Below are 22,321 nucleotides of genomic sequence, written 5' to 3' on the forward strand. Positions count from 1 at the left end.
GGATGGATGGATGGATGGATGGATGGATGGATGGATGGATGGATGGATGGATGGATGGATGGATGGATGGATGGATGGATGGGTAGATTGATGGATGGATGGATGGATGGATGGATGGGTAGATTGATGGATGGATGGATGGATGGATGGATAGATGGATGGATGGATGGATGGATGGGTAGATTGATGGATGGATGGATAGATGGATGGATGGATGGATGGATGGATGGATGGATGGGTAGATTGATGTATGGATGGATGGATGGATGGATGGATGGATGGGTAGATTGATGTATGGATGGATGGATGGATGGATGGATGGATGGGTAGAATGATGGATGGATGGATGGATGGATGGATGGATGGATGGATGGATGGGTGGATGGGTGGATGGGTAGATTGATGTATGGATGGATGGATGGATGGATGGATGGATGGATGGATGGGTAGAATGATGGATGGATGGATGGATGGATGGGTAGATTGATGTGTGGATGGATGGATGGATGGATGGATGGATGGATGGGTAGATTGATGTGTGGATGGATGGATGGATGGATGGATGGATGGATGGATGGATGGGTAGATTGATGTGTGGATGGATGGATGGATGGATGGATGGATGGATGGATGGATGGATGGGTAGATTGATGTGTGGATGGATGGATGGATGGATGGATGGATGGATGGATGGATGGATGGGTAGATTGATGTGTGGATGGATGGATGGATGGATGGGTAGATTGATGTGTGAATGGATGGATGGATGGATGGATGGATGGATGGATGGATGGATGGATGGGTAGATTGATGTGTGGATGGATGGATGGATGGATGGATGGATGGATGGATGGATGGATGGGTAGATTGATGTGTGGATGGATGGATGGATGGATGGATGGGTAGATTGATGTGTGGATGGATGGATGGATGGATGGATGGATGGATGGATGGGTAGATTGATGTGTGGATGGATGGATGGATGGATGGATGGATGGATGGATGGGTAGATTGATGTGTGGATGGATGGATGGATGGATGGATGGGTAGATTGATGTGTGAATGGATGGATGGATGGATGGGTAGATTGATGTGTGGATGGATGGATGGATGGATGGATGGATGGATGGATGGATGGATGGATGGGTAGATTGATGTGTGGATGGATGGATGGATGGATGGATGGATGGATGGGTAGATTGATGTGTGGATGGATGGATGGATGGATGGATGGATGGATGGGTAGATTGATGTGTGGATGGATGGATGGATGGATGGATGGATGGATGGGTAGATTGATGTGTGGATGGATGGATGGATGGATGGGTAGATTGATGTGTGGATGGATGGATGGATGGATGGATGGATGGATGGGTAGATTGATGTGTGGATGGATGGATGGATGGATGGGTAGATTGATGTGTGGATGGATGGATGGATGGATGGATGGATGGATGGGTAGATTGATGTGTGGATGGATGGATGGATGGATGGATGGGTAGATTGATGTGTGGATGGATGGATGGATGGATGGATGGATGGATGGATGGATGGATGGGTAGATTGATGTGTGGATGGATGGATGGATGGATGGATGGATGGATGGGTAGATGGATGGATGGATGGATGGATGGATGGATGGATGGATGGATGGATGGATGGATGGATGGATGGATGGATGGATGGATGGATGCATCCATCCATTCATCCATCCATCCCCTTTGGTAAATTTTTTTATTCAAATTTTGCTTCAAGAGCAAACAGTTCCTGGAGGATATAATAATTATCACCTTCAATTGTTCATCTTGAGAAACAATGAAATGAAAATGAAAAATGAAAACAGTCATTATCTAACACAGATTTTATTACACTGAGTAAAACATGTTTAAACTGTGTTCCATGTACGTACATCAGACATTCAAAGCAAAAGAAAACTTCTGATGGCTTTAATTTTTTGGAAAAACACTAGATTAATAAATGATACATGCTTAAAAGAAAGGTAGACATATCACATCATATTTTTTTACTGAATCATAGAAGAGATCATTTCTAAAACAAAGCTTGTAGACGTGTCTTTGTAGCATATTTGTTGCAGTAGGTATCATAGTTATAAAACAGTCTTAAAGTATGGAACCTACAGAGGATGTAGCAGGAATATTTAAAAAAAAGTCTCTCTAATTATTGTTGCATAATTCAGACACACTCAGACCAAACTATCTGGCACCAAAAGCCATTCCACCATTGAAAGTCTCTTACAATATATCCCCATCTTGTCACGTTATGATGGTTTGTGCTGAAGATGCAAATCATTTTCAGCCCATTTGGATGGAGAAACCCTTTGAACTGGTAATAAAGTCATTTTAAATAAAATGAAAATGTCTATTTCTGGCTAAATATTTGTGTATTAATAATAAACAGTGACAGCCTGAGATCGCGTCACATTCACAATGTGTTTTATCATACAGCTGCTGGGAGGCTCACATGGTTAGTCATTGCAAGGTTAGTCAAATCTGTTAATAGAAAATTGAGGATGTTTTGATGCAAATTCACCGGTGTAAAATAAATTCTATAACCTCTTTGCATGACTAGTTTTTTGCTGCTGGTTTGTGCTTAAAAAGCTTTTAGGTTTTACAGTTTCCCAAGTGGGTAATTATTACCATCAGCAATTGATCAGTTATTGAGAGCTTTAATGGAACAACATCCTGCATGGCTGTCAAAACCCTATGTGCTTTTGCTGGGAGCCTGTGTGTAACATTAATTAAAGTCATGGTGATAACTGCCAGACCTCACAGGCGCCCAGTGTGGAAGAGGAAGTTGAAACAGGAGAAGGGGTGCAACAAGGTATGCCAGCATCTAGCTTCTGCAGCCACCTCTTGTGTCATCTGTGCTATGTTAGCCACGGCATCCAGTGTGACCACTGTGGAAGAATCGAAGGCCGTACAGCTCAACTGCCTCCCATTTTTTTCAGTTTTTGAATAAGGGAGAGGCGAAGTGGGAATGCTGAACCCCCTCGCTTATGATCAGCTGTCTAATCTTCACAGCCTTTTATGTCAGAATATTGTATGTAAATCCTCAGAGCAGTGCTCTTCAGAAAGAAAAACTCTCTGCAGTGTTATTCCGTTGTCAAGGTTCCCACTTGTGATAACAGTGAAACCTTCTGAAGACGAAATTGATCCGGAAGGCGCGCAGTTCAGCTTGTCCAGTCTTTCTATAAACACTCCAAGACTATAAAAGCACCTTCTCTGACTGTTAATGTGATTACCAGCACTTTCCTCTTCCAGGTTTGGATAGGTTTTCACAGATTGGGTTTCTGCTTCTCTTGCAGCCCTGTATGGGAAGTGCAATGCACACTTTCCTGCAATAAAGATAAAACACAATTTATTTATTACCTCTTTCTGTAGCATGATGGTCCCACTGATAACTGGTGCAAATACGGTATTTCCTTCTTAATATTTTGAAATGCAATCATTTTTTATTCAGAAATATCTTGTATAGCATCCTCTGGCTTTAAGCACTCTGGATGTTCCTACTAGTCAGAATGGTAATGATAACATTGAATGGTGCATTTCTGGATATATGCATTCAGAATTTATAGTTTTCTTTTTTTACAATTAGTATATTATTAACATTAAGTAGATTTATCACTGATACAATCATGGGGAAGACTGCTAAATATATAGCTGTTCAACACTCTATACAAGAAAGAGGGTATGCCATGAAAGGTCATCGCTAAATAAGCTGGATGTTCAGAGCGTGCTCTTTCAGAGCTTTTTATTGGAAAGTTTATTGAAAGGAAAAAGTATGGCAGAAAACAGCTTTGATAGGACTGTTAAAGTAATTTTCTAGTGGCATTCACCCTACTCAGAGGTAATATTACGTTTACATAGTCTGGACTGCACCCACAACTTTGGTGTAATGGCTCTTGTTTTTAGGCCTTTCTGAGCCGGTGAAGAAAACGAAAGGACTATTGCTCGATAGGGCAATTGCCACACTTTCTACTGAGTGTGGCAATGACACAGGGCGAAGCACCTGTGATGAGGCGACAGTTGTTTGGCCTCTTTTAGCCATGTACAACCTTTCCTTTTTTTTTGTTCCTTAATGCAATCACGATTTACCCTATTTTTCTGACTCTTCATCCTTTTTTTTGTTTTGTTTTTCCTTTATTGTCACTACACTGTCACAAGTACACAGCAACGAAATGAACTATCTACATTTAACCCGTCCCCTTAGGGAACAGTGGGCTGCCATCCCTTGTCTCTCCTTGTCTGACAATCATTGTGTTGAAAACATCAAAACAACTCAAATTTCACAACCAATTAAATTTCTTGAAGACATGTGACCCAAGAGCTTGATTGGAAATACTGCATTTGCTATTGCATCCTGTGTGTTGGGTTTCAACCCTGCGATGAATGCTCTCCTCGTAGGTCGACCCCATTAGTCCATGATGTGTCCAGGACCGATCAGCCTTCCTGCATCAATCCCATTTTCTGTCAACTAACTCTCATATAAAGACCATAAAATGCATTTAATTTCCATATATATATATATAAAACCTTAAATTCCATATGAAGTCAAAGTAACTGTATAAATAGTCTGTACACAAATTCTATTGTAATTTACCCAAAAATCTGAACTATGTCCTGATTCTCATGGGAAATGCTGTCTTCCTTTAGGCAAACAATACAGCTTTTGACCACTGGGGGGAGCAAAAATCGACCAGAACTAAAAAGTTCTCTAAAACTGCTTTAACTTGGGTGGAGGTCCATTTTCCCATGAGACTGGGTTGGCTGAACAGTGTGGGAACCTCCAACCCAAAGTAAATTCAGGGAAAATAGGCTACAGGCTTATACTGTAGATGCATCGGTGCTGAACTACTCAGGTGTCAGTCTGCTCATAAAACAATGTTTTATTCGTAAAGGCTCATATAAAACAGCTATTTGAAGATATTCTTCAGTAAAATTTTACATAATCACAAATCTCTTTAATATGAATTATGAGTGTCACTTTTTCAGTTTATTTAAACAAATAATTAATTTTTCTATGAATATTCTAAGTTAATTAGATTCACTTGTACTATGTATAAATAGGGAAAATAGGGATGTTTAAAATGATTAGTTTGTTTAATTGACCAGAACTGTCAGCAAACTCTGTGTGCTCCCTGGTTTTGCATCAACCTGAGAATAACTTTGTTTACTTTTGAGCTTTAGCTGTAATGCAATATAGTACAAGATAATGCAGGTTGATTTGAGTCTTTTTTTTAATGATTTATTGTCTTGTATATGTATATAAGTCCCACCTTTTGAACTGTATTGCTATAATAAATGTATGTGTATCAGTGTGGTTGATTAGTCAACAACGCTTCCTTATCTGAAACCAGCAAAAATCTATTTATAGATGAAAAAGACCAGACTCAACATGGAGATTAGTTGAAAAATGGGGTAAGGCAACCTTGACTTCCTTACTAACTCGGCACAGTCCCAGGCTGATCTCTATCATGCAGTGGTGTCAATAGTATACACCTTTCTTACTTAAGTAGAAGTATAGATATTGCAGTTTAAAAACATTTTGGTAAAAGTATCAACTTGACCTCTTTACTAAAGTAAAAGTGCAAAAGTTTGCGCTCCAAAAACTACTGAAAGTATAAAAGTATAAAGTAAACTTTAAAAATAATTTTAAAGCTCAATTTTTTGACAATTTCCAAAAAAATTTTGAGATAGGGCCAAGAATGAGGGAGGTCTTGTTGGTCTCCGTCTCCTGATACGCTCTCGCCTGTGTCCGACCTTTCAGACATTTCAACATCTTTTTCTGAATCCGAAATTGTAGCATGGCATAGACAATTCACGTTTGCAGTTTGAAGAACACCTGCTTGCTTCTGATGATTTCCTTTAGTGTCAGAACAAATTTGACGTTTGCATTATATGACTCATCCAATTACACTAGTGATCTGCACTGGATGGAGGACATGACGTGAAATAAATATTTATAAACATTAAACCGAAGCCAAGAGTAACGAGTAATGATTGTTTTAAAAATGTAAGGAATAGAAAGTATAGATTCTTGTGTGAAAATGGAATGAGTAGAGACAAATAAGTAATGGAGTAAAGTATAGATACCTCAAAAGTGTACTTAAGTCTACTTGACACCTCTGCTATGATGCAGGGCTGTACTCTATTTTTTGGATGACTTTCACTTCCTATTTTCAAGCTGCCACCATGACTTATATCATGACATTCATTTTTGTTTTATACAACTATTTTTATTGAGGCACTATTTTAAAGTCTGATTTAAAAAAAAGCCCCTTGACGTAGATTTGATGTTAATTCCTGATGTTACAGTATGAATACACAGAGAAACTCCAACAGTCCAGACAGGGACCGTATGGGTCAGGGCACCACCATTTTGAAATCCTGCATCAGAAGTGCATATTGGCTTATTCAGCCATTTCCATTAAATGATTTAATTTAAAAACGTATATAATTCGAAGATATTTAAATTTCAACAATTTTTTTTAGATAAATGGCACCTGTCGGCTGTTTGTCTACATGTCCCAATAAAGTTCTGTAAAACAAGCAGACAAAAAAAAAAAAATCTGAGATATTAGAGAAAACTTAAACCTAAAGTCAGTAGATTTAATATTTAACCTAATTTAATCCCCTTCACAGAGAGATAATCCTAATCTTAATTTTAAACCTAAACTCCCTGGATTGAAACCGACTCCATCAATTTTCCATTGGGACTGACTTCTGCCTGTTGGGACAGACCAGAACTGACTTCCTGTTGGTATTTCCAGCATTGACCGAAAAAATGTTAGCATCCTACCTCTGCAGTATGCCACTTTTAGCAGCTCCACACCTCAGATGGACTGCTGTAGAGCATGCAAAGATTCAACAATGCTAGTATGTTTCCAGTACTTATTTGCATCATTTGTAACAAATTAACCTGACATTAACAAAGACATGGACTTTGAAAGAATGACAAAAACATCTTCCTCTTACCTAAAAATGAATGATATACAAATCCTCTGGCTTGATCATATCTCTGCTTATATTTAGAGGCTTATAAGCGAATCCAAGCAGTTTTAAAGTGGTTATAGCATAATAGCACATCATGTTGGAACCCATCTATCACATCATGCTCTGTTATTGCAGTATTTTTCATAACAGAGCAGTCTCCAAAACAGCATTGAATCCATATACTATGCGAGTTGGAAATACTTTTTGTTTAGGCCACAAAAATCTTTTCCTGTAAAAGGTTTTGCTTCCACTCAACTTTCCATATATGTATTTGGATGAGTACTCTGTAAACAGCTTATACGTAACAGTTAAATGACCTCCCTGTTTCCTGGACTGCTGTTTAGTCAAGTATTCTTTCTGTGATTGTGTTGACCACATATGTGACGACAGAGAGACATTTGTTTCTCAAAAATAAATGTTTCTTTTAATTACTAATTTTATTGTTATTGGAGGATTTTTCTTCAATTAAACGCTAGATTATAATAAACTTTTCTAGTTTCAACTGCTTTCAGGTTTAAACAATATAATTAAGATTTTTTTTGTAAATTACTAGACTAATATCACATAATAAAAAATATAAAAATTCAGAAGTATGCTGTGTTTTAAGCGATGAGAGACTCTAATTTTTGGACAACAGAGTACACAAATCCTGTGGCTTCATCGCTTATAAGTGAATCGAAGCAGCTTTATAGTGGTTATACAGTATAGCGTATAATAGCCCATCATGTACACTAAACCACACGCCATGGTCTGTTAATGCAGTATTTTCATATCAAATGACCCCCAAAACAGCATTGAATCCATATACTATGCTGGTTGGAAATACTTTTTGTTTAGGCCACAAAAATCTTTTCCAGTGAAAGGTTTTCCTTCCACTCAACTTTCCATATATGTATTTGGATGAGTACTCTGTAAACAGCTTCCATGTAATAGTTAAATGACCTCCCTGTTTCCTGGGCAGCTGTTTAGTTTCTTTTAATATCTAATTTTACAATAATTGGAGGATTTTTCTTCAATTAAATGTTAGATTATAATAAACTTCTGTAGTTTCAATTGCTTTCAGGTTTAACCAATATAATTAAGATTTTTTTTTCAAATTACTAGACTAATATCAGATAATATAAGAGAATAAAAAATATTAAAAATAAGAAGTTGACATACACCTACTTAGAACTGTGTTTTAAGCAATGAGAGAGTTTAATTATTGGACAACAGAGTACAGTCCTGTGGCTTGATCATATATCTGCTTATATTTAGAGGCTTATAAGCGAATCGAAGCAGCTTTATAGTGGTTATGCAGTATAGTTTATAACAGCGCATCATGTAGACTAAACCACATGCCATGCTCTGTTAATGCAGTATTTTCATATATCAAATGACCCCCAAAACAGCATTGAATCTAGGGCTGCAACTAACGATTATTTTAAAAATCGATGAATTGGCCGATTATTTTTTCGATTAAACGATGAATCGGACAAAAAATATTTTTTATACTAACCTCTTTATTCCAAAATAAACATTTTAGACAGAACAAACAAGCACACAAGTACAGGTTGCTCATTAATTGTACTCGTGCAATATGGAAAAAAAAATGTTTGTGTTAAAACTACGCAAACTTACATGAGAAATGTAGCTGAACATCCACAAAATATAGGGTACTTTGTTTCATAAAGCGCAAAAAAAGACATTTTTGTTTTTAAAAGCCCCTAAGGGGCTCAAACAATAGGTCCCCCCATTTCAACAAATGAGGTTTTTTTAGACTAGAAGAGTTCTGCCTTTTAAGACAGGAAAGTATAGCAGTTAAAGATGCTACTTGAGAAAATACTGAACCATAGAGATAAAAATAGCCCTGTGATTCAAGTTATAAATTGTATTTGGAATAAAAATGAGAGAACTAGGGGTGCTAAAAAACACATCCTCCAAAGACAGATATTTACATGGCAATGTGGCATATAATTAATTGACATATTACTGATCTTGCTGGATTTTATTCTGCTTTACTTCAATAAATTGCAGGATCTTCTTTACTTTATCTTTGCCAGAAGATTTAAACTTTAAAAGCCTTGCCCTCATTATTTGCAAGTTAATTTATTTATAAAGGCTATTTTATTTATTGTGATCAATTTGCGCCGTCAATCCCGGCGCATTCGCGCTTCATTTGCAGTCTGGACGCTGAGGGTAAACATCCTGCTGGCTCTGACAGCAGCGCTGAGAGGGACTCCTGTGGGAGAACGGGGTTGGGATGGGGGAGGCGCCCCCACTCTTGCAGGACAAGAGTAGGAACCATACATGCTTTCACGTAAGAGTCTCCAAAAGCCGCCAGTGACACCGTAAAAAGTCGCCAGATTTGTCGCTAGTCGCTTTTTTAAAAAATAGTCGCTGGAGGGGTCTGTAAAGTCGCAAAATATAGCGACAAAGTCGCTGAGTTGGCAACACTGTGCCCTGCAGCGCTGGCTCGCTCTGCCGTAATTTTTTTTTCTTCCCCCGTTTCAGTCAAGTGGCAGTGATGACGGCGGCGGCGGATGACGCATTAATCGCGCGACACAACTAATCGATGATGAAATTCGTTGCCAACGCTTTTAAAAGTCGATTTTTATCGATTTTATCGATTTGTTGTTGCAGCCCTAATTGAATCCATATACTATGCTGGTTGGAGATACTTCATGTTTAGGCCACAAAAAGCTTTTCTAGTAAAAGGTTTTCCTTCCACTCAGCTTTCCATATACGTAAGTATTTGGATGAGTAGGCCTACTCTGTAAAAAAAGCTGTTTAGTCAAGTACTCTTTCTGTGATTGTGTTGACCACATATATGAGACATTTGTTTATATACAAAATAAATGTTTCTTTTAATTACTCACACATTAGGTTTTGACTTCTTTTTTTTTTTTGAGAAACGAGATTGGGCTATCATTTGCAGGAAGATATTCATTCAGTTCCTAGAAATAGTTCACATGGTGTCCAAATGCATCAACATAAAATATGAGTTTCACTTCATTTTAATAACATATTTATTGGGAGGTATAGATAGATAGATAGATAAGGGAAAGTGGTTCATGCTTGGTTCGTTGAACGATTATTTGCAACTGGAGCATGCAAACATACTTAAAATATTATCTCTAATATTCAGCAGTTTGCTTTATACAATGTCATTAGAAATAACCCATGCTGATTTCACCTTACAAAGGGGAAGTCGTGTTGTTTCTTCTACTGTAATTGTTCAATGAGCCCGTTTGGCAAGCGGAAGAGGTGAGGAACTGGGTGAGGGGGAGGGAAGAGAAACAGAGAGGGAGAGAGAGCGTAAGTGAGAGAGGAAGGGTGCAGGACGCGCTCCATCAACACAGCTTCAGGCTCGCCACACCGGACTGTCATCCGTGGAGCGCACCGTCCGCATCCAGAGGCTCCCTGGCGCTTTTTCACCTCTCCTCCCATCGGGTTTCCAGTCGGGCTGCTCTGGCATGGGTCCGATCTGTTAAAAAAACAAGGAAAAAGAGAAAACGGCTTGAGGTGTAACCGGACCGTTAGCAGTTTGATTTCCAGGTAGACCTGAAACAAACGCGCTCCGGACGAAGACAGAATAATGATGGAGTACTGGAGGCAGTGCGCGCTGTGGCTGATCGAATGCAAGGTGCTCCCGGCTAGCCACAGGGTGACATGGGAGTCAGCGCAGGTATTTGACTTGGCTCAGACCCTCCGGGATGGAGTCCTCCTGTGCCATCTGCTCAACAACCTGAAGCCCCAGTGCATCAACCTGAAGGAGATCAACCTCCGACCACAAATGTCACAGGTAAGAGACGTAATCCCCTCGATGCCCCTGCCTCCACTGGGCGTCAAACTCCACTTGAGCCGCGATGATGTCAGTCTGCCGAACTCCATAAGAATCACAGTCTTTTATACATTTTGTACATTTTCTGAAGTGAGGGCACTATTTCGAAGCGAAACTACATAAAATCCAATTGAAGTGATTTATTTATAGCTTTCGGCTTAATAATTTTGAGAATTATTCTTATTTTAAACTATTTTATTCACACTTTTATTTTTCTTACCGCATACAATCTGTTGCCGGAAAACACTTGAAAACAGACGCCTTTAAGTAATTAAGAATGGCGTTTTTTATTAATTGCACTTATTCTTTTGTGCAAATCTACTCCCGAAGGGAAGGGGGCCACATCGAGATTAGTTCAAGCAAAAAAGTTTTGTTATTTTACTTGTCTCTCGTTTGCAGTAAGAGGTAAAGCATAAACTCGATAAAAGCTGTATGACGTTCGGTGGGATAATTACCCAACTTTCCAAGTTTGCAAGAATACAGCCAAACAAGATAGTCGGATTTCCCTGATTGTTACTATTCTTAACGTGATGTTTAAAGTAACAATTCACTAGTAGAAACCTAATATACTTTTATATTATACATTAACATTTAAGATGAAACTTTGTAAAGTAGGGATCCTCCTTTGCGCCCTCCACACACCCACACACCATTTCCACCCAAACTTGCTGCCCCCATGATTTTGTTTTCTTTTTCTTTTCCATGAATGATTAAGAAATGCTTGGACAAAGGTTAATGAAATGTAACTTTTGTGTTGTTGTTCCATTTGCAATGATAAAATTCCTTAAGTCCTGTGAAGAATAGGTTTGGTTGCACTTAGTGGAGCCCTGTCTGACCAAAATTGTAGAACCTTTGGCCACATCTTGACTGTATTTTAGATAGATAAATGTGTAGATAGATAGATAGATAGATAGATAGATAGATAGATAGATAGATAGATAGATAGATAGATAGATAGATAGATAGATAGATAGATAGATAGATAAATGCATATATAGATAGATGAGTTGTGGCCATGCAGATCCTGTTTGTCAGATACCATCTGCTTCAATACCAGTGCATCCTGAGCCGGGACCTGATTAATATTCGCCTTTCTAATGGTGAATCTGTCTGTCTGGCTTCGTGACAGCACACAGTGAAGTAGACACTCACCTACTGAGCCTGCAGGCCTGCTGAAGAGTATTACACTCTAACAGCATAACACTCCCCACTCACCGACTATGCCTTTGTAACAGATAAACCTAATGTTCAGATTTTATTCAAAGCAGATAATTAAATCCATGCATACAGTTTGGTGATGTTTCTCACATTTCATCAAGAGGTGCATCCATCCCACTTCCTGGAAAGAAGCAGCATAGTGGCAACATTCAAAATCAAATTGGGTCTCTGTTACTTGAGCCTAGTGCTCTGGGCGAGTGGACAAATTAAGATTATGCCCGGGTTTTAAATGTCATTGGGCTGAACTGGATGTCCATGTCCATATTAGGATGTTTACTCTGAAATTTCAGTCAAAACAAGATAGGAGTCTATTAAGCCCATTTGGTGTCATTGTAAAATTACACAGACTTTACTGTAGGTACAGTATCTGTGTCAATAAAAAGACATGGAATGTTTTGTGTCAACTTTAATATAAAAAAATGTATTCGAATTTTCATTGGGTGGGTGGTTGATGAATGAATTAGTTTTTTATTGGCAGACATTTTTAATGTCTTTTTGATTGCATAGACTTAGACGGATAGTTCAGGATGTTTAAAGTTAGGTTCTGCTTAAATGTTATAAGTTGATCTCTAACCTGCAGTAGATAGCATTTTCTATGTCCTCGCTTTAATATAAACTCAGGTAAGTTGGACCAGAGGTTGAAGCTAGGTCACAAGTGGTTAAGACCAAGTAAGACTTTTGCCTTAAAACAACTCATAATCCATAAAACAGTGTTTTTGTTTTTAACAAGAAATGGATGTAAAATCTTTGGACGGATTTAGGGCTGATGGATTTAAAAAAAATAAATAAATAAAATCTATTATTTTAAACCAATATTGCAATTGCGATTTTATTTTGATTTTACTATGCATTTAACCTGACTCAATTCCTCAAGTTCAATTCCTCTTAACGCGCAACTTTACCAACAAAAATGTTGCTAACACCTACCTAACCTGACTCCGCCAGATGGATTTGCTCCGCATATCCATCTGGAAACCTTCCGCTGAAGTAATTTAGGGAAGGGGCGAAAATACGGGTTAGCTGATTGGCCTATTTTGGTGATAGACGGGCCAAATAAACCAATCAGATCAATGAAGCATATGACGTAACAGAGCGACGACGAAGAGGAGCCAATTGCTGGATCAAACTCTTGCCGAAACCAGTCGGGAGAAGAGCAAAAACATCTTTTCCTCTGAGAAAAGCCTCCAGAGCAGTGTTTTGCTCTTCTTTCAGTGAAGAAATACTCTGTAATTCCGATAAAACTTGCTCGATAGCCACGCTAACGCTAGTTTCATCGGCTGAAGCCGCCATGTTCTTTAGACTGAACTGTCGAGCTTTTCGTTGTGTCACACCTCAACCCGCCTCAAAGCCAACACTGATTGGACGTTCGTTTGGTGAACAGCTCCAAATTTTCTTCAACGGAGAGTAGCCAGACTGATTAGCAAGTGAAATCTTGAAAGCTCGGATGGTCTCACGAGGCTACTATGCATTAACCAATATCATCAAAATGTTTCACTGCAGGGTTTCAGTTTTTTCATGACATGGAAAGCTTGCTTGTCCAGAGTCTTTTGTTGCAGGACTTTACTATAACGTTTTGTCAAGAAGTGATAAATTCTACTTGCATGCATGCATCTGCATTTTAGCACCTCTCTCTTCCCATCTGTGTGGTTGTGAACCCACTATAAGCATATTACCATGGGTGGAATACATTTAGCAACTTGCTCCTTTTAAATGTAATATGATCAAAATTGATTTGAAAATTGCGTTTTGTTGAATTGAGATTATATTACCAATGCAATTAATTGCCCAGCCCTAGATGGAATATACAGCATTTCTGGTCCTCGCTTTTTTCAGTTGTGACAATGCATCTTGGCAATTAACCTTACACTATTTACAGACCTGTTAATTTCCTTTTTATGCCACGTTTGTAGAGGAAATGCCACTGTGGGGTGTGCCAATTAAAAAAAAACTTTCCAAATCATTTCTGCCAATGGCAAACTAAAAAACTGTGATGATTTGGCAAGGAGTTTCCCTCTTTTGAAAAACAAGCCCACTCATCACTGGAGGCAATCTGATCGCAGAGACATATGGAGAGGAAATGTTGCAACGTTTTGCAGTCCCATATCACCGCTCTGTTAGGCACTGAACTTTATCCTAAGATTTCGATGCACATCCTCAAAGAGGACGGTTCATCAGACATTGCAACCAAACCTGTTAAACATTTGAGGGATCAAGTGTTCTGTTCAAGCCAGATGGTCAATAATGCCAAAATATCACAAATAGCCACTCTATTTTTCCAATATTTATTTCAGAGAAGGATTTTTTTTACAACAAAGAAATAATGAAATATTCATTTCTATGCTCATTACTTTGACATTACTTTGACTGGAAAAGCAAAATGTTCTGTTTTCAGTACCTGTTTCATACAGGAATATGGCTTTTTTGGAGAACTGAGTTTTTTTTCACAATGTAGAGGTATGCTCTGATATTAGGAACCTTTTAAATCAGCTATTCGTAAACTACTCTAGATTTTCATTGAATGAGTCATCTACTGCAGGTAAGACATGCGCTCATAACCTTCTAAACGAAGTTAACTTCAAAAACGTATCCCTTTTTTTACCCATTAAGAAGCTACAGTAATGCTACGTTTATACTAAACGCGATCAGAGCTGCAGAAGCAGCCGGTTTACATGCAAAATAGGTGCATCAAACGGTCCTGCAGCGCGTCTCAAGTGGCACATCTTGTGAGTTTTTGCGGCACTAGTGGCTTGTTTTTTCAACAGTAGCAGTGTATTCTCATTATGAGTTCATATGAAATCGTACGAAAAGTTATGCACCGTAATTTCGTACGTTTTGGACGTTTTTTTTTTCGTCGTATGCGCATGCGCATCTGACGGACCATTCACGAATTTAGAATATAAATAACAATTAGCCCTAACCCTGACCCTGTACCTAACCATAAGATATAAAACAGCAAGCAACGTAGTTAGAGACATGAATAAGTGATTATTGCACCGTTTTTCCCATTTTTACATCCGTCTGCGGATCTGCTTTTTTTTTCTGTCTGCCAGCGCATGCGCACTGATGTGGTTTTTTGAGGAAATACGTCCAAAACGTACGAAATAGTGTGCATAACTTTTCGTACGATTTCATAGGAACTGATAATGAGAATATGTTGACAGTAGAGTGACAGGAAAAGGGGTATGAGAGAGGGGGAGAGACATGCAGCAAAGGACCACAGGTCGGATTCGAACCCAGGCCGCCCGCGCTTCGAGGATTAAAGCCTCTGTATGTCGGTCATGCGAGCTAACAGATGCGCCACCAGCACGCCCAGGAGTAGCTCATCTTGACGCATCTAAGGATCTGAAGCAAATTCTAGAGTTAACAAAATTTTACTTGACACCACATCAACCAATCAGAGAAGCTGATCTGGGACCTGGCATGGGGTACAGACACAGAACTGCTGATGCATAGAGCTATGATCACTCCTCTGAAACTGTTAATTAGCATCTAAATTAACTTAAAATATCGAAACCTGCCGCCAAATTATATGTTTGCTTTTAGTATTATGGTGCCTGCAGTTTGTACCACATACCTGAAAAACGCTAACGTCCACTTCCAGCCACAATGTGGAAAAAACCCGAGAGCTGACCGGGCCTGAGGTGCTGCTGGTGGGGATTCCTAGTGACAGCACATCACCGCTTTGTGGGGAGGGGGGACGGCTGCGACAATATTTCAAGGCAGGATCGTAATCTTGATGAAATGACTGCATAGACAATGTTTTGAGGTGGACTTTCTTAATTTAAAACATTGTAAAACTCATTTTTACCCACTTATCACAGCAAATAAAGCTGTATGAAGTTGTCACTGAACACAGGAGAAGCAGAAGCATTAGACGCATCTGGACATACTTTACTGGACACGTTTCAGGAGCATCAAAGATGCTCTTGAGGAGCGTCTGACCTTGATGTGGACAAGCATCAAATATAAAGCAGCAGGCACTTTTTTGCTGCTCAAATTGGGAGAATGTAGCAAAAGAGAGCCATTAAAAGAGAATATAACAGCTGTCTGCTACCAGACAGCTAGCTGACAAGATACTATGTGGTAGCAATCCCATTCTTTTTAAACACATGGTTTTTAAATTGTCACCTATTTCTAAAGTTCTCTCAAAGACTCTACATCTTCCCCAAGTCAGATGTGTGTCAGTAGTTCAGGATTTGCTTTCGTTTTGTTTTCTTTCACCTACAGACACACTGTCACTGTGATGGGGACCGACTCATTCCAATGAGATCATTGTGGGTCGGGGTGGGGGGAATGTGAGTCACAACCCCCCTCTTCAACAAAATAAGTTAGATTAACATAACTGGGGGAGGAGTTCCTTCCCTTTCTTCCTGCATAATGCATGAGGACTGTGGCAGCTACTTTATCATTGGCCGATAATAACACATGGGACGCTGCGGCGGCCTCACCCGTGGGACCCGTGAGATGGAAAAGACAAAGGCAGTGAAAAAAAAAAAAAAAAGAGAGTCTGTCTGGCCCTCCACTGAGGCACCTCACAGGACATAAAGGGACCTGGAGGGTTTTTTTTTGTGTGCATCGCTGGGGTGGGCTGCTTAATTAAAGTAAAATGCATCAGAAGCTCTGGAGAGTTCACAAGCTGCGTACTGGAATCAGGACATACTGCTTCCCCTTCTTGGTGTGTCTATTGTGTTTAGAAGTATGGCATGTTAGCAGAGAAAAGTCTAGTTTTACTGTTTGAATCTTCTAAAGGGATGAGCTAATCTGCTCCTTTTTTTCATACATTTTTTAAAACTTTTCCCACATTTTGTCACATGATGACAAAAACTTCTGCCTAATCCATTGAACAGTAGACGTGGTTGTGTGGTTATGGCTGTTGTCCTAATGCATAGTGACCTTCCCTTGAGCCTCTAACAGCTTATCCTCCAGCACTGCCCTCTCTTTAGCCATATGGAAACAATCCCTCATATCCATGCAAAAGAAAAGGATGCCCACAGCTTGATTCTGCAACCATCACGTTCCACCATGTGTCAGGAGGTTATGAATACCCCTGGAAGGCACTAAATGTGCTGCATTTCCCCTAAGGATGAAAATACATAACGCACCTATTAGTTGACTAGAAGCCATGTGCTGAACATATGTAAATTCTTGTCTTTGTTTTAACGCTTGTTGCAAGTGTTTGCAATAAAAAGCTCCAGTTTACGGCTTAAGAAAAATACTCATTCAGCCCCTTTGATCATAAGTTTACAGTGCTGTTATAAGCTAATTACAAAGTCTAGACAAAGCCCGACCACAGCATGTAGAGGCCTTTTGCCTTGCTGGCAGCAAAAAACAAAAAAACGTAACCACATAATCAGTAGTTGCTTTTTGTCTCAGCTGAGTCGAAAGCAGGGGTTTAGCTTAAAGAGGAACTGGGGAATGCTTGTTATAGTGCAACTCCAAGACCACATTGTCAAAAGGCATAGGTGCTGTTGTGTTTTAATTGCTTTTTTTAATTTTTGAAAGAAAACAAATATTATCTGCATGTGTAGGAGACAAGATAAAGTAGAATTCCTGTCAGATAAACTGATTCTTATAAAATAAAATGCATTAAACAAGATTTGATAATATCAGACGTAAATAAGGTCTTTTAAGATGACATGTCTTGTTGATTGATAACTAAACTGAATTAAAATGAATACCGGTTGAAGGGGAAAAGGATGCACATGGGTGGCTTCTAAGGGGGTTTTGGAATTATAATCTTTGAATTAAAGCCCTGCACCTTTGTAAAGCCACATTTACCTGGGTTTTCTGTGACACAGAATTAAGGTTTGCGGTTTCTGAGAGGAACAGTGGAGGAGGCGCCCCACCAGCCTCTCACACAGGACAGACTCGAGGCACAGCAAGAACAGGAAATCAGGAAATGGAATACAGGAAGGAAGTGTAACTAAAACATGCCGTCAATCGAATTCAGACCAAAGCACCGACTTGTCAGGCACAATGAAGGGCCAAACACCCCATCTTATTTTCAGGCATCAGAAAAAATAAGACCCCCCCCCCCCCCCCCCCCAAAACATGTGATCAACTCAGCCTTTAAGATTGCAGTAGTTTTGGAAAGTGAAAGTGAGACAAAGAGCAACACACTGTGCTTGCTTTAGCAACACATGCATTGTCATCCTATTCACAAGTTTCATCTCAGATGTGACTTGGAAAACTCCAATAATACGATGCATTATTGTGTCATTAAAATCTGAAGCTCTTCTTTAAGACTTTTCTTTAGTTCTGTAGAGTCTGCTCCATAATTTTATAAAAAATGTATAAATTGATATTTTGTTTTTTCACAGTACTTAGACTCCTTTGCTTGAAATAGTTAATTTAAGCTTAGCTTTATTGACTGTTCAGGGCCAAATCAGCTGTGTTACACATGCCCTGTATTGTACAGTCGGACACGTTTATTTTATCGAACTGAGACTTAGATTGTGCGATGTGAAAGTAGGAAGAGAGAAGCCAGTTTCACAGAGGGAGCACTGCGTACAGCTTCAAAGGCTCCGAGGCTCGCTCATCATTCTCATGCAGACGTGACACAAAAGTTAGAGAAAGCGTGGGAGGATAGGAAAGACAAAGAGAAGATGACTTAATTTGCTTTCTGGATGTAGTAGGAGAAGAAAAGTCCTATCAAGCCCAGACTGCCGGATTGGGACCTTCGAAACACAGATATATGCATCAGAAAATGTCTTTCTCTGGCCAAGTGTTATTGTGGTACTAGAATATACTTATAGAATAAAGATGATTCTATTCACTATTATAAAAAGTACATACTTTTAGATAATTAAATCTTTTTATGTCAAAATGTTCAGTTGCTTCAGATTCCAGCTTCCTTTCTCGTGCTATTATAAGTATTACAATTTTATAAACAATTATAAAAATTAGACATGTAAGCATTGAAGTTTGAAAACTCATAGTTCAACGTCCAGAGTTCCACAGCCAGAGTTCTAACAGTCAGATTTCTAACAGCCAGAGTTCTAACAGCCCCAGTTCTAACAGCTAGAGTTCTAACGGCCAGAGTTCCACAGTCATAGTTCTAACAGTCAGAGTTCTAACGGCCAGAGTTCCACAGCCATAGTTCTAACAGTCAGAGTTCTAACGACCAGAGTTCCACAGTCATAGTTCTAACAGTCAGAGTTCCAACGACCAGAGTTCCACAGCCACAGTTCTAACAGTCAAAGTTCTAACAGCTAGAGTTCTAACGGCCAGAGTTCCACAGTCATAGTTCTAACAGTCAGAGTTCTAACGACCAGAGTTCCACAGTCATAGTTCTAACAGTCAGAGTTCTAACGGCCAGAGTTCCACAGTCATAGTTCTAACAGTCAGAGTTCTAACGGCCAGAGTTCCACAGTCACAGTTCTAACTGTCAAAGTTCTAACGGCCACAGTCTAACAGCCAAAGTCCTAACAGCCAGAGTTCTAACGGCCAGAGTTCCACAGCCACAGTTCTAACAGTCAGAGTTCTAACAGTCAGAGTTCTAACGGCCACAGTTCTAATAGTCAAAGTTCTAACAGCTAGAGTTCTAACGGCCAGAGTTCTAACGGCCAGAGTTCCACAGTCACAGTTCTAACAGTCAGAGTTCTAACGGCCACAGTCTAACAGCCAAAGTCCTAACAGCCAGAGTTCTAACGGCCAGAGTTCCACAGCCACAGTTCTAACAGTCAGAGTTCTAACGGCCAGAGTTCCACAGTCACAGTTCTAACAGTCAAAGTTCTAACGGCCACAGTCTAACAGCCAAAGTCCTAACAGCCAGAGTTCTAACGGCCAGAGTTCCACAGCCACAGTTCTAACAGTCAGAGTTCTAACGGCCACAGTTCTAATAGTCAAAGTTCTAACAGCTAGAGTTCTAACGACCAGAGTTCCACAGTCTGAGCTCTAACAGCCACAGTTCTGACAGCCAGAATGCTGACAGTCAGAGTTCTAATGGCCAAAATTCTACAGTTTTAGTTCTAACAGCCAGAGTTCTAACAGTTACAGTTCTAACGGCCAGAGTTCAAAAGCCTGAGTTCTAACAGCAAGAGTTCTAACGGCAACAGTTCTAACAGCGCAGTTCTAACAGCCAGAGTTTCTAACAGCCAGAATTCTAATTGCCAGAGTTCTAACGACCAGAGTTCCACAGTCTGAGCTCTAACAGCCACAGTTCTGACAGCCAGAATGCTGACAGTCAGAGTTCTAATGGCCAAAATTCTACAGTTTTAGTTCTAACAGCCAGAGTTCTAACAGTTACAGTTCTAACGGCCAGAGTTCAAAAGCCTGAGTTCTAACAGCAAGAGTTCTAACGGCAACAGTTCTAACAGCGCAGTTCTAACAGCCAGAGTTTCTAACAGCCAGAATTCTAATTGCCAGAGTTCTAACGACCAGAGTTCCACAGTCTGAGCTCTAACAGCCACAGTTCTGACAGCCAGAATGCTGACAGTCAGAGTTCTAATGGCCAAAATTCTACAGTTTTAGTTCTAACAGCCAGAGTTCTAACAGTTACAGTTCTAACGGCCAGAGTTCAAAAGCCTGAGTTCTAACAGCAAGAGTTCTAACGGCAACAGTTCTAACAGCGCAGTTCTAACAGCCAGAGTTCTAACAGCCAGAATTCTAATTGCCAGAGTTCTAACGACCAGAGTTCCACAGTCTGAGTTCTAACAGCCACAGTTCTTACAACCAGAGTTCTAACCAGCACAGTCCTAACAGCCAGAGTTCTAACAGCCAGAATTCTAATGGCCAGAGTTCTAACGGCCTGAGTTCCACAGTCTGAGTTCTAACAGCCATAGTTCTAACAACCAGACTTCTAACAGTCAGATTTCTAACAGCCAGAGTTCTAACAGCCCCAGTTCTAACAGTCAGAGTTCTAACGGCCACAGTTCCACAGCCAGAGTTCTAAAAGCCAGAGTTCTAACGGCCAGAGTTCCACAGCCACAGTTCTAACAGTCAGAGTTCTAATGGCCACAGTTCTAACAGTCAAAGTTCTAACAGCTAGAGTTCTAACGGCCAGAGTTCCACAGTCATAGTTCTAACAGTCAGAGTTCTAACGACCAGAGTTCCACAGTCATAGTTCTAACAGTCAGAGTTCTAACGGCCAGAGTTCCACAGTCATAGTTCTAACAGTCAGAGTTCTAACGACCAGAGTTCCACAGTCATAGTTCTAACAGTCAGAGTTCTAACGGCCAGAGTTCCACAGTCACAGTTCTAACAGTCAAAGTTCTAACGGCCACAGTCTAACAGCCAAAGTCCTAACAGCCAGAGTTCTAACGGCCAGAGTTCCACAGCCACAGTTCTAACAGTCAGAGTTCTAACAGTCAGAGTTCTAACGGCCACAGTTCTAATAGTCAAAGTTCTAACAGCTAGAGTTCTAACGGCCAGAGTTCTAACGGCCAGAGTTCCACAGTCACAGTTCTAACAGTCAGAGTTCTAACGGCCACAGTCTAACAGCCAAAGTCCTAACAGCCAGAGTTCTAACGGCCAGAGTTCCACAGCCACAGTTCTAACAGTCAGAGTTCTAACGGCCAGAGTTCCACAGTCACAGTTCTAACAGTCAAAGTTCTAACGGCCACAGTCTAACAGCCAAAGTCCTAACAGCCAGAGTTCTAACGGCCAGAGTTCCACAGCCACAGTTCTAACAGTCAGAGTTCTAACGGCCACAGTTCTAATAGTCAAAGTTCTAACAGCTAGAGTTCTAACGACCAGAGTTCCACAGTCTGAGCTCTAACAGCCACAGTTCTGACAGCCAGAATGCTGACAGTCAGAGTTCTAATGGCCAAAATTCTACAGTTTTAGTTCTAACAGCCAGAGTTCTAACAGTTACAGTTCTAACGGCCAGAGTTCAAAAGCCTGAGTTCTAACAGCAAGAGTTCTAACGGCAACAGTTCTAACAGCGCAGTTCTAACAGCCAGAGTTTCTAACAGCCAGAATTCTAATTGCCAGAGTTCTAACGACCAGAGTTCCACAGTCTGAGCTCTAACAGCCACAGTTCTGACAGCCAGAATGCTGACAGTCAGAGTTCTAATGGCCAAAATTCTACAGTTTTAGTTCTAACAGCCAGAGTTCTAACAGTTACAGTTCTAACGGCCAGAGTTCAAAAGCCTGAGTTCTAACAGCAAGAGTTCTAACGGCAACAGTTCTAACAGCGCAGTTCTAACAGCCAGAGTTTCTAACAGCCAGAATTCTAATTGCCAGAGTTCTAACGACCAGAGTTCCACAGTCTGAGCTCTAACAGCCACAGTTCTGACAGCCAGAATGCTGACAGTCAGAGTTCTAA

General features: G+C 40.0%; 1 protein-coding gene across 5 annotated transcripts in view; it reads left to right on the forward strand.

Moving 5' to 3' along the window:
- Positions 1-10,309: 10,309 nt before the first annotated feature.
- Positions 10,310-22,321, forward strand: part of LOC119795991 (guanine nucleotide exchange factor VAV3) — a 142,087-nt gene continuing 130,075 nt past the window's right edge. For 3 of the 5 annotated variants that reach the window (XM_038304272.1, XM_038304273.1, XM_038304274.1), the window contains exon 1: positions 10,310-10,797. In XM_038304272.1, coding sequence (XP_038160200.1) covers positions 10,591-10,797 — 207 coding nt within the window. In that variant the 5' untranslated portion in view covers positions 10,310-10,590. The remainder of the gene's footprint in view (positions 10,798-22,321) is intronic. The other 2 variants (XM_038304276.1, XM_038304277.1) reach the window with 1 other exon arrangement.

Source organism: Cyprinodon tularosa, unplaced genomic scaffold (genome assembly GCF_016077235.1).
Source record: "Cyprinodon tularosa strain WSP-4 unplaced genomic scaffold, ASM1607723v1 ctg53, whole genome shotgun sequence".
Classification (NCBI taxonomy): Eukaryota; Metazoa; Chordata; class Actinopteri; order Cyprinodontiformes; family Cyprinodontidae; genus Cyprinodon; species Cyprinodon tularosa.